The following is a 13,833-nucleotide window of genomic DNA, read 5'->3' as shown; positions in this document are numbered from 1 at the left end:
GAATATGTTTTTTTATACTTGAATTGCTAAGTTTTACTATAAAACAAGTGTACGTGAACTTTCTTCTAAAAGAAAATCCTTTATATTATCAACATCTACATAAATGTACTGTTATTGAATTATTGTCTTCCCGCACGCTTATTCGGCGATATTTTCCCGAATGCAGTGACCTTTACTACGAGACATCTCGTTAGACTTCGGCAACCACACAGCGCAAGTGCGAGGGGAAAACCGTGATGAAAGAATGGAAAAAACGTGCACTGGAATGTAAATAGTAATTAATGATTCTTAAAGAACAAATTAAATACACAAAATCACTAAACAACTGTTAAGGAAAATTTTAATTAACAAATGACAATGTATAGAAAATAATTAAAAAAAAATATCATGGCTCAGTCAATTCACTTATTGTTCATGTGCTCTACATGATCTGTGTTGATTTTTTTTATCAATGTCAAGATCATGTTCACTTCGGTCACAAACTTGAAAGCTTGCGATCGACAATTCTGAATGAAATATTATTTGTCGATGATACGTTATAGATTCATAATGAATGCAAAACAACGTGCATACAGTACTTAGTTTAGTATAACCAATTTTATTTGCTAATTGACAATTAAGCTGAATAAAATAATTTAAGACAGCAGAGAAGATAATTCTGTATTAATTGTTTATTACTAAGACTTAAATAAAGAGTGAGATATTGTTACTGTAAATTTATGATGTCTCTAGACTGGTCAAAAGGTCAGAGTTGTCCTACTTAATTAAACGATAAATTGTTGAAATTAGATAACATGTTTTCACGTGCAGAGAAATTTCACTTATGACCAGTGCATGATTGGATTACATCTTTCTTATTGGTCAATGATCTTGCGGGGTCAGCACGAGTTCACGTGTAAGTGCGTTGTGGTCACTTACTTTTATCATCAGCATTTGATGTGTTAACTTGTAATTCTTATCAAACAATTTGTGAAAAATTATTTGTGAAAAATTTTAATTTTATGGATAATTTGGACTGGAGTGAATTCCTTTTAGCAATTTGAGGTAAAATCGAACTATACTTTTATGCTTTAGCTATTGTATGCTTACATTCTGAACAAACGTACAGTTAATTTTTGACCATTCTTCAATTCGGATAGATTACACGATTTTGATTTATGCAAAACACGTAGCAGTTGGTCAAATTTATCTCTTTGTGAAAGAGATATCGGGTAAAATTAATTTTGGTGTTGGTGGCGATACTGTGCGTTTGCGATCAAAATGTACTTATTTACCATACTTATGGAAAATGATAGCTGATGATAAACCCGATGTTCTTTTTACAAGTTACTGAATCCTTAATAGCATCCAAATGTTTGCAGAACGTATATCCACCTTATGTATCTGTATGAGACATGGTTCATTTAAATACAAATACAAATACAAAATTTTATTGCATAATGATAATAATTAACATGCAAGCAGCATGATAGAACGAAAAGTTACATACTTATATGCGATATTATTAAAGATTCATACATTTAAATACTCTTATATGAAAGAGGCAGACAGTTTAAGTTTTAAGGCTTAGCTATTGTTTATTGTGTTACAAACCAATTTGCCTTACTTGTTTGGGTAAGGTGGACGATATTTCAATTGGTGCAGAGGGCGTGGTTGCTTGTACTTATGACCTCTGTGTATTTCCTTCTGCAATTATGTTTTTGTGTAGTGTTCATTGTTTTATGCTATGTCACGAAAATCATGCTACTTTCGTAAATCTCGTCACGGTGCTTGGTTTGGAGTAAGTTAGCCTATTCGCTATAATTGTTAGTATTTTAATGTATGCACGTGTACATTGTTTGCTTTATGTTAACGGTATAAAAAGGAAATGTCTCTTACCTATATCACAACCCAATGCTTATTGATTACAAACCAATTTGCCTGTCTTTGCCTGTTTGGGTAATGGGGACGATATTTTAATTGTTGCAGAGGGCGTGGTTGCTTGTACTTATGTCCTCTGTGTATTGTTTTTTGCAGATGTCGTGGTAGCTTGGACTTATGACCTTTGTGTATTTACTTTTGCAAATATGTTATTATGTAGTGGGTATTGTTTTATGCTTCGTCATGAAACTCATGCTTCTTTTTTTGCAGAGGTCGTGGTAGCTTGGACTTATGACCTCCGTGTATTTGCTTTTGTAAATATATTATTATGTAGTGGGTATTGTTTTATGCTTCGTCATGAAACTCATGCTACTTTTTATGCAGAGTCGTGGTAGCTTGGACTTATGACCTCTGTGTATTTGATTTTGCAACTATGTTACTACGAGACATCTCGTTAGACTTCGGCAACCACACAGCGCAAGCGCGAGGGGAAAACCTTGATGAAAGAATGGAAAAAAACATGCACTGGAATTTAAAGAGTAATAAACGATTCTTAAAGAACAAATCAAATACACAAAATCACTAAACAACTGTTAAGGAAAATTTTAATTAACAAATGACAATGCATAGAAAATAATTAAAAAAATATCATGGCTCAGTCAATTCACTTATTGTTCATGTGCTCTACATGATCTGTGTTGATTTTTTTTTATCAATGTCAAGATCCTGTTTACTTCGGTAACAAACTTGAAAGCTTGCGATCGACAATCCTGAATGAAATATTATTTGTCGATGGTACGTTATAGATCATAATGAATGTAAAACAACGTGCATACAGTACTTAGTTTAGTATATATGCATATATGCATGCATTGATTCAATGATTTCGATAACATAATAATTACTTGAAACTCGTTTCATATGACCTTAAGCTCAAACTATAATTTTTGTAGTATGAAAATATAACATACAAGAAATTATTTATAGTAAAGCTGCATTACACTATAAATGACCATAGAGACAGATTTAAGCAATTCAAAAATACCAAAATAGTTGTTTCTGTTCCTCACATAATAAAGAGTTCCATTTCAAGTCATCGTTTGAATTATCGTCATAACTAAATGGAAAAAAATTGTAAATTTTAGGGTAAAAGATACATTGGAATAGTAATGGAATTAAAATGCTCATTCTGATCTTGAATTAAAAAGCTGTGTTATGTAATGTTCTTTTCTGAACTTTCTTTTGGGTGCTAGTAAGCTTTTTTTTCTCCGAGAAACTTTGACCCTCCTCAGAGATCAAGGTATCAATCTCAATTTAAATGTCTAGTAATCAAGACGAAATTGGATAAATCTTTTAAAATATTTCTGTTATCTTTGAATGGTTTCAAACATTCACCTCAAATATATGCATATAATATAAACATTTAAAGCGAATATATCGAGAAGAACATGCAAACATGTATATGTAAAACAATTGAGACGACATGTTAAAGTAAAAGCTTTTAATGGATAAAGAATGTTTGTACAAATATTTACATTTTCATATTCTTTTAATGAGAACAGACTCGACTTTTAAACGTAATATTCCCCCTTACACAACAGTTTATATTGTAAAGTCCCGTGACAATGGCGTATTTGATAACTTTGTTATGAAAAGGATATATTTTGAGACATTGTGTTATGCTAAAAGAGAGGCAAAGGATCCCAAAGGGACATTCAAACTCATAAGTCAAAAATAAACTGACAACACCATGGCTAAAAATGAAAAAGACAAACAGACAAACAACAGTACACAAAACACAACATAGAAAACTAAAGACTGGGCAACATGAACCCCACCAAAAACTGGCAGTGATCTCAGGTGCTCCGGAAGGGTAAGCAGATCCTGCTCCACATTTGGCACCCGTCTTGCTGGTTATATAAGTACAAACCTAGTGATAAGTCTAATTCGGTAAGTCACATTCGGGGAAAAGGGGACGGGATTGTAGTTCCGACAATTGGAACATATCCACCGTCTTCTGTGAACCAGATATTCCATACCGGTCAACTAACTCGTGATGGCGTCCGTAAAATTTACGAAGGGAGGATTTTAACTTCACCACTTGGAACTATTGGTTTAGTAGCTTCCTTATGAGTAGCAACCCTCTATTAAGGAAATCATGATATATGAGCTAAGTAGTATTGGCTACACTCTAGAAATTGGCGTATGGAAAGAATATTGGCTTTTGTACGTACATGATTTTTATATACATATTAATTAGTGTTGTCAACGGTTAATCGGTTAACCGGTTAACCGTAGGAAGGACCAAATATCGAATACCAAAAACGCTAACCGGTTAATCGGACCTTTTTTCAATTCTAATAGATTTGATATGTATTGAAAACATTAAATACATTTTGTTCAATTCTAAAACGATTGTCGTGGTAATTAATTTGACAGATCAATTTCCAGTATTTTGATTGCTATTGTTAACCTTGAAAACATAAAATTAATTAGCACAAAGACAACTTGTCTATCAGCTCGGGCCAAGATCTTAAGTAAACATAATCAGCATACATGTATTATGAACAGTTGTAAGCCGACTAAATTTTACGATTTACTTATTTTTTTCATTTTTTATTTATCTATTGCGTAGCCTTACATCTAAATATGCCACCTCCATCGTCCAAGGCTTTGTCATGCAGATCAACGTGAATGGAACTAATGCATACTTGGTCGCCTAATCACTCCACATTATCCTCTGAGACATCAGAGAAAATAAATTAATCAATGTTTTCTGTTATTCGCTGACGTCGGCAAACGCAGTGTTTCTCCAGTACCCAATCGTTGGAAGATAATTTATTAGAATTGATCATGAATTGTTAGTTCTATCTTATGTATCTCTTAATTTACATGTTTTTCAACCAACTTTTATATTTCGCTTCCGTATTGTGAGTCAAATTATGATGTCGGCACAGAATGCTGATTTGATTTTTTAAATATACGCGCTTGAAATACTGTATTTATAATACCACGTGACATTGTTTGTCTTGGTTACTCAACTGACACAAACGAATGAGACTCAAAAAACGAATGAATTCCTCTTTGATCGTCCGCAGGTAAGAATGAGTTTCATAGATTTTCTTTTTCATTGTTCAGGCAGTATTATATGTTAACCCTTGTTTAATCTTATATTTTCTAGTTTTACAATATTAGCATTGCCCTAACTTTCGTTTTCTACTTTCTTATTTCGGTTGAATTTGTGTCGTCGGGTTTGACATGTTTAATTATCTCCAGTAAAATATTTGAGGAAAGAAACAAACATACATAAAATAAACTGAGCATGAGAAATAAGATATCTCACAATAGCAGATCTAAATACATTGGCAAAACATTATTACACATATTCACTCTCTCTTTAAAAGGTATTTTGACGTATAGAAATATATTTGGAATGAAAATACACCTATCTTGAATTTGTATTACTTAGCCGGAAAAGAAAGGCATGTGTTTTTTACTTTATTATTTTTTTCTATAAAAATACGTTTTTTGATCAAAATAATATCATATAAAACATGATACATAGAAATAAGAAGATGTGATATGTATGGAACGCCACAGCTGTCTTATGTGTTACTCTGATATTACGTTATGTTGTTTTGTTATTACTTGATGATATTTTGTCTTTACATAATATGGTTTTGACATTACGTAATGATGTTATGATATAACTCAATATGGAATAGTCATTACTTAATGATGTTTCGATATTACATGATTTGGTTTCGTATTGACTTGATATAGTTTTGTCATTACTTAATATGATTTTGTCATTACTCGATGTGGTTTCACAATTATTCAATGTGGTTGTGTCATTAGGCAATGTGGTTTTAACATTACTTGATGCGTATGTGGCTTAACGTAATGTAGTTGTTTCATTACATGATGTGGTTTTGTTATTTCGTAATGATGATTTGCCAATTCTTTATATGGCTTTAACATTACAGAATAAAGTTTCAAAATTTGACGATTTCACACTACATGATGTGTTCGTCCCAGTAATTGATGTGGTTCTGTCATTCTTTGATGTGGTTATCACATTACTTGATGAGGTAAAACCACGTGACCATTTGGGAAAAACTAGTTCTATTTTTAAACCGATTTCCATATGTTTAATGTGCTTCGGATGAGTGTCGCTATCCATTGAGTTAAAGTTCAAATTAAAGTTCGATTTGTTGTTTTGAGTTATTTGGTATGAAAAAATAAGAAAAAAAGTATTATAAAAAAATAACAATATTTCGGACATAAGGGGAATATCCTCACACCACTTGGTCCGGCCGTTTTTTTTTCTCCTTAGTTCTCAAATGGAAGCAGTATTATAATTAATTCGTGAAGGATTCCACGAAACCCTCTGTCTCGCTTGAGATTGCTGCTGTCACTTTAAAAGTGTAATGTTGACTGTAACAAATCCATTTACTTGTAAAAAGTTTGTTTTTCTGTAGATGCTTTATCGTGATCTTGAAGATTAACTCCTATACAATTTGTTTATAATAATTCATGGAGGTTTACAAATTTATCATGACAAAACTGTTTCATTCGGTAATATTTCCTGCAAAAAACTTATATAAAAATAAGAAGATGTGGTATGATTGCCAATGAGACAACTCTCCACCACATACCAAATGATTGAAAAAATTTTTTTTTGGGAATATCTGTTTCACAGGTGACGACGGATATGTTCCTATTGTAGTAATCACAATCCCGTCCTCTTTTTCTCGAATGTGACCTACCGAATCAGACCAAATCAATCGGTTTGTACTTTCACGAATAACACGACGGGTGCCAAACATTGTGCAGGATCTGCTTACTCTTCCGGAGCACCCGAGATCACCCCCGCATTTTGATGGATTTATATTGCCCAGTCATACCGATCTATCGAGTTAAGCCAATTGCAAATGATTTTTACAGTTTTTTCTTATGTTGTGCTGTTACACTATTGTCCCAGGTTAGAATTAGGGCTGAGCGCTCACAGACTTGTTTAACTCCGCCACATTCTTTATGTGCCTGTCCTAAGTCAGGAGAGTGCAGTTTAATTGTAGTCGTTGGTTCATGTTTTTCATATTTGTTTTTCGTAAATTGCTTTGTTATAAATTAGGCAGTTACTTTTCTCGTTTGAATTGATTCATATTTTCACATGGTGGCCTTTTATAGCCGACTATACGGTGTATTGAAGGCCGTATGGTTGCCTATACTTGCTTACATATACTGCATTTAAACTCTGATGGATAGTTGTCTCATTGACAACCATACCACATCTTCTAACTTTATTTAGATTTCTATGGTGTTTTGTATACTGTAACATTGTTTATCTTTTGTGCGCATACCCCTAAGCCATCTTTTCGGAAGCCCGAGTAAATTTCTACTCGAAATCTTAATCTAAATGAGACTCAAATTCGAAGTCTAGCTCGAACTCTACTTCAAAAGGTGACTCAAATTCAAAGTTGAATTGTAACTCGAACTCTGCCTTCAAATGTGACTCAAACTCGAAGTTCAACACGAAACTCAATGCTAACTCGAACTTTAATTCTAATAATGCCTTGAATTCTAACTCGAAATCGAAGACTAACCCGAGGTTTAACTCGAATGGTATCCCTAACTTTTATTTTAACTCTAACTCAATGGATGGCCACACTCATCCGTGGAAATTGGTTCTAATAATAGAACTATTTTTTTCCCAAATGGTCACGTGGTTTTACCTCATCAAGTAATGTGATAACCACATCAAAGAATGACAGAACCACATCAATTACTGGAACGAACACATCATGTAGTGTGAAATCGTCAAATTTTGAAACATCGTTATGTAATGTTAAAGCCATATAAAGAATTGGCAAATCATCATTACGAAATAACAAAACCACATCATGTAATGAAACAACTAAATTAAGTTAAGCCACATACACATCAAGTAATGTTAAAACCACATTGCCTAATGACACAACCACATTGGATAATTGTGAAACCACATCGAGAAATGACAAAACCATATTAAGTAATGACAAAACTATATCAAGTCAATACGAAACCATATCATGTAATATCGAAACATCATTAAGTAATGATTATTCCATATTGAGTTATATCATAACATCATTACGTAATGTCAAAACCATATTATGTAAAGACAAAATATCATCAAGTAATAATAAAACAACATAACGTAATATCAGAGTACCACATAAGACAGCTGTGGCGTTCCATAGATATGAGTGCCAATGAGACAGCTCTCTATCCAAGTCACAATGTGTAGAAAGTAAACAATTATAGGTCAAAGTACTGCCTTCAACACGGAGCCTTGGCTCACACCGAACAGCAAGCTATAAAAGGCCCCAAAATGACCAGTGTAAAACAATTCAAACAGGAAAATCAACGGTCTAATCTATATAAAAAACGAGAAACGAGAAACAATTATGAACCACATCAACAAACGACAACCACTGAACAACAGGTTCCTGACTGAGAACAGTTGCAAACAAATGCAGCGGGTTTAAACGTTTTAACAGGCGCCAACCTTCACCCTAACCTGAAACAGTAGTGTAACATTGCAACATAGAAAGACACACTATAAAATATCAATTGAAATGGCTTAACTCGATCAAAAAGACATATTTACAAAAACAAATATTTAGTCTTAGATGCATGATTTTTTTTATTAGTTGTTATTGGCTTTGAACTAACTGTCAGTAATTGCGAGTACTCTCAGATCTGTGCTAAGTGTCTTTTTGTTGTTGGGATGTACAAGTACCTGTCCACGTTCACTTTGTGTTTTTGTTGGATGTATTTCTATTTGTATCCATCTGATGAGTTAAGCCTTTTTCAACTGATTTTTATAGTTTGTTCTTATGTTGTACTGTTACACCACTGTCCTATGTTAGGAGGAGGGTTGGCGCCTTCAAACTAGTTTAACCCCGCCACATTCTGTATGTGCCTGTCCCAAGTTTAGGAACCTGAAATTCAGTGGTTGTCGTTTGTTGCTGTGTTTCATATTTGTTTTTCGTTCATTATTTTGTACATAAATTAGGCCGTTAGTTTTTCTTGTTTGAATTGTTTTACATTTGTCATTTCGGGGCCTTTTATAGCTGACTATGCGGTATGGGCTTTGCTCATTGTGTCAAGGCCGTACGGTGACCTATAGCTGTTAATTTCTGTGTCATTTGGTCTATTGTGGAGAGTTGTCTCATTGGCAATCATACCACTTCTTCTTTTTAAACATACACTGAACGAATAAATTTGATCTATGACACAATATAAATACAATATTAATAAGAAAAGGAGGTGTAAAACAATGTCAAAAAGACAACTATAACCTGGGACAAAGTGGAGTTAAATAAAATAACGTACACAGGTAAATTTAAATTATATGAATGAATGACTAGTCATTCTTATGCAAATATTAAATTTTGAAAAACTGAAGAACAGAAATATTTGACCGTTTATATGCAATTTGGACCGCCGGTTACCCGGAAGGCTACGCATTTTCTGCTCCACAAGGTGAAGTTGTTGTGTGGCTCAAGTCAAATTCTTTGAAACTGACATTTACAAAAACAAGATCAACCAAGTGGATTTAGATCCCAGTTACAGAATACCAGTCCAGTACCAACGAATGAAGTCTCTTAATAAATTTACCATCTTTTAAATGGGATATTGTACCGAGAAAAAAATTATGTAAAGATGCTTAAATTTCTAATAAATTCAAAGGGGAAACCATAAAGGGATACTAATATGAGAAAGTAATTGAAATTTGGTAGTTAAATATAGGGATTAAAAAAATCTGTCCTTCCATTAGAACAAAATTGCATTAAAATTAAAGTAATGGGAAAATAATTGCAAATGAATTGGGTGCCTGTATTTGTGAAAGGTAAGGTAGACCTGAAGGAATTATGCAACAAAAAATTTCAAATTGAGATTTATTTAATAGACATTGACATAATATTCGAGACACATGAAGATTTGTTTTATCTATCATATTGGTGTCATGTTAGAGACTATTATTAAATCATATTCAAGAAATACACGATTTTCTTTAGTTTGAGTAGATATTTAGATAATGCTACATTATATTGGCCGCAAAGCTGTTTAATATGACAGACAGTGTTAGATTCTGCAGTTTTATTCCATTCATTTCATAAAAACTACAGCTTCTTGTTTCTGGCTATAATATGCACAAATTAAAGCCTTATACACAAAACTTTTTGATTTTATTGAAGATAATTGATTTCCGTCAGCAAATACCAAAAATAAAGGCAACAGTAGTATACCACTGTTCGAAATTCATAAATCGATTGAGAAAAAACAAACCCGGGCTACAAACTAAAACTGAGGGAAACTCATCAACTTTAAGAGGAGAACAACGACACAACAGAAACACTAAAATGCAACACACACAGAAACGTACTATAAGATAACAATAGCTATTTTCCTGACTTGCTACAGGACATTTCAAGAAAAAATGGTGGGTTGAACCTGGTTTTGTGGTTAGCCAAACCTCCCGCTTTAATGGCAATGTTAAATATAACACTAAAATAAAATTTGTTCTTTTTGAGATGATCATGTGGTCTGATAGGAATAAGATCCCAGTTATAGGTTACCAGTCCAGTGCCCACGAATGAAGTCCCTTAATAAATCTACCATCTTTTAAATTGGATTTTTTTCTGAGATGACAATTTTGCAAAGATGCTTAAATTTATAATATATTAGAAGGGTCTTCATTAAACTTTCAAGTTTTGTTAAATTTTATGTGATTCTGAAATGCATAGGGTGAGATGATTGTCTGAGTAAATGGTCCACATTTTATTTTCGATTTTAACCAGGAAATGAATCAAATGACCTTATTAATACTAAAAAAAAGTATGGTTTTTTAAATGTCGGTAATGACCCTTCACGAATTCCCCAACAATCCATTAAGGCTATTAGATTGAGAAAGTAATTGAAATATGGCAGTCAAATATAAGATATGAAAATATCTGCCCTTTAATTATGGTAAAATTGAAAATTAAAGTAAGGGGGAAATAATTGGATCCCCAATTCCAAGTCCTTACTGATCCTCTTGAACATTTCACATTAAATATCATAAGATTGTTGTCAGTCGTCATTTCTTCACATCGAGCGTTCTTGATGAAAGGAAACACAGAAAAACACTTCGGACGTATGCAAGTGTTAATTCTAGAACAACCTTGCTAATTATCACATAGCAGATAGCAATGCATCATAACAATTGGGATAGACTTCGGATAGAAGCTAGTAGACATCCAGGTTTAGGAATACATTGTCTCTAATCAATAAAGAAGAAATTAAACGAAATCCTCTATTTATGTGACTTAAACTTAAACGAAGTAGATGAAAAAATATGATACATTGTAATATAGTTTTATTCTTTTTTTATGACCAGATGCATTAAGATATGGCTTCATTTGTTCCATGTGGACCCTGTGGTCACGAAAGATTAGAGAAGAGTGCAGAAAAATGGTGCACCGATTGCAACGAAGGATTTTGTAATATATGTGAAAAGGCACATAAATCTATGAAAATATCGAGATATCACAACTTGATTACCATCGACGAATACCGTAAAATTGAAAATGTCAATGTTCGCTTTGAGTGCGAAGAACATGGGTCCAAACTTGAGATGTATTGCAAATTACATGAAATGGCTATTTGTATGGCATGCTTTCCAGCAAAGCATAAAGGTTGCTTCGATGCCATCATTCCTTTAGCAGAAGCTGCAAAAAATGCAAAGACATCTACTGCTCTTGTCGACTTGGAACATACTATTAACAACACATTACAAAACATTCAAGGATTTGATAAGGATCGCGAGGCAGCTGCAGAAAGAATTGAAACGCAAATAATAGTAATAAAGAAAATGATCTTCGATACACGGGAAAATATTAATAAACATTTAGATGATCTGGAAAGGAAATTGTTAAATGAATTAACAACAACATCAACTTCTTATAGGTCACAATATTCGAAATTACAGAACCAACTTAGTAATATTGAAAAAAAAATTAAACCTCTCCAGGAACAAACAACTCAACTAAAGCGTTTTGCCTCCGACTTACACCTGTTCCTTAGTACACATCAGGTGAATAAAGGGGTACACGATGGTGTTAAGTCCCTCAAAGAAGCCTTCCTGTCCTTTAAGAATTATAACATAGACATTGAAATACACCAGGGTATTAATTCACTGTTGAAAGATGTCAACCACTTTGCTAGGATTAAAGTGGACGAAAGTACCATCAGCTGTCCATTTAAGGAAGCAAATATTGATCAAGCCCAAATGCAAGTACAACCTAGAAGATCTGTTCATGATACAAAGCTACAATTGAGAAGAAAGTTCACGATTAAGCAAACAGGAAATGAAATGTACATTGCAGGATGTACAATTTTGGCAAATGGTAACTTATTGATTGCAGACCACAATGGACAGAATGTACTAATGGAGTATAATGAAGACGGAAATTTCATCCGTGATATACCCGTCTCTGCACGGCCATGGGATCTGACAGTAATAGATACCGATCACATTGCTGTTTCTTATCGCGCTTTATGCTACATCGAGGTTATAGATATAAGGAAAAAGATAGTGAAAACAGTGAAATTCAAAAACTATTGTGGTGGAATATCATACAATGATGGAAAGATATATGTTGTAGTGAAAAATGAAGGAATAGTAGTGTTAGATATGGATGGAACCAAAATTAATACAATCAAGTGTAGCACTGATGTTTATGATATCACAACAAGCCAATCAAGAATCTACTTCACACAAATGAAACAGCACACTGTTAACTGTTGTACAGGAACTGGAGAGGAAATATGGAATTTCGAGGATATATTACTTAACTCTCCTGGTGGAATTGCCGTTGACAAAAACCAGAATTTGTTTGTTGTGGGTAAACATTCCAATAACCTTCTGATGGTACAAGATGACGGGAAACTGAGCAAAACATTACGTACTGAAGCGGACGGATTTAACCAACCAAGATGTGTATGCTACAACAAGGAAAAGAATATCTTACTGGTGTGCAACTCAAGATATGGGAGTGCTTTTTTATTTAGTGTTATTTAGTTTCGATACGTTTTGTTAAAAATGACGATGGAAAGTTAAGATAACTGTGCACTCGGACAATGATTTGGTACATTTTATTTTGATAATCGTTAAACTCATTTTCTTAACTGTCAGAATGCTGTGAATAGGGAACTGTTACAAAAATAGGCAAAACACGCAAATGAAAGACAACACTGTCTTCCCTGAATTATTTCATCATTTTCATGGTTTTGTGTATTTCTGAATATAAATCATTTAAATAAAATATAACTTATAAATTCATCAATTTTTTCCACTTCAATCCTCATCGGCAAATTAGTAATTTGAGATAAAGATTTAAATGACAAAATGAGGGTCTGCTAATTTCTATTTTTTATTTCATTTTTCATCTGTACCACCTTCAAATAAAGCTGCGACTAATATAGAAATACTCTTATACGTCTAGATTGTATTATTTGTTAAAACAAAGCTTGTATGTCCATTTCCCAGTATGTAAATAAATGGAGATGTGGTAGATATATTATTGAGACAGCAACCGAAGGACCAATGATTGACCAAAAGAACTCTCTGAGGGAAAAATACATTCTTCAATAGTATTCGGGTATCTATTCAGTGTCACGCTCTAAATTTTTTCGAATCTAAATAAGTTGTGAAGAAATTCAACAGAGACTATCAAAGATTTCAATCGGCATCAACATTAATTTCCAAAACAAAAACATTCAGATATTTTATAAAAGACAATCACTGGCCCGGTTCCTGGCCTATGACAAGCACGTACATTTATGGATGGGTTAAACTCTTTTTTATCTCAGCCCTCCCCTTTCTTATGTCGATCAGCGGACTAACAAAAGTGACACAAAGAACATAGTTTACAATAAAAATCT

At 33.3% G+C, this 13,833-nt stretch overlaps 1 protein-coding gene across 1 annotated transcript; it reads left to right on the top strand.

The window, feature by feature from the left end:
* The first annotated feature begins 4,891 nt into the window (after positions 1-4,891).
* Positions 4,892-13,225, top strand: LOC127738810 (uncharacterized). Its single transcript, XM_052250200.1, has 2 exons — positions 4,892-4,958; positions 11,288-13,225. The coding sequence occupies exon 2, from the start codon at positions 11,300-11,302 to the stop codon at positions 12,968-12,970; it is 1,671 nt and encodes a 556-aa protein (XP_052106160.1). The 5' UTR covers positions 4,892-4,958; positions 11,288-11,299; the 3' UTR covers positions 12,971-13,225.
* Positions 13,226-13,833: the final 608 nt, after the last annotated feature.

This window comes from Mytilus californianus, unplaced genomic scaffold (genome assembly GCF_021869535.1).
Source record: "Mytilus californianus isolate M0D057914Y unplaced genomic scaffold, xbMytCali1.0.p SCAF_4, whole genome shotgun sequence".
Classification (NCBI taxonomy): domain Eukaryota; kingdom Metazoa; phylum Mollusca; class Bivalvia; order Mytilida; family Mytilidae; genus Mytilus; species Mytilus californianus.
This window is presented reverse-complemented; position numbering and strand designations above follow the sequence as displayed.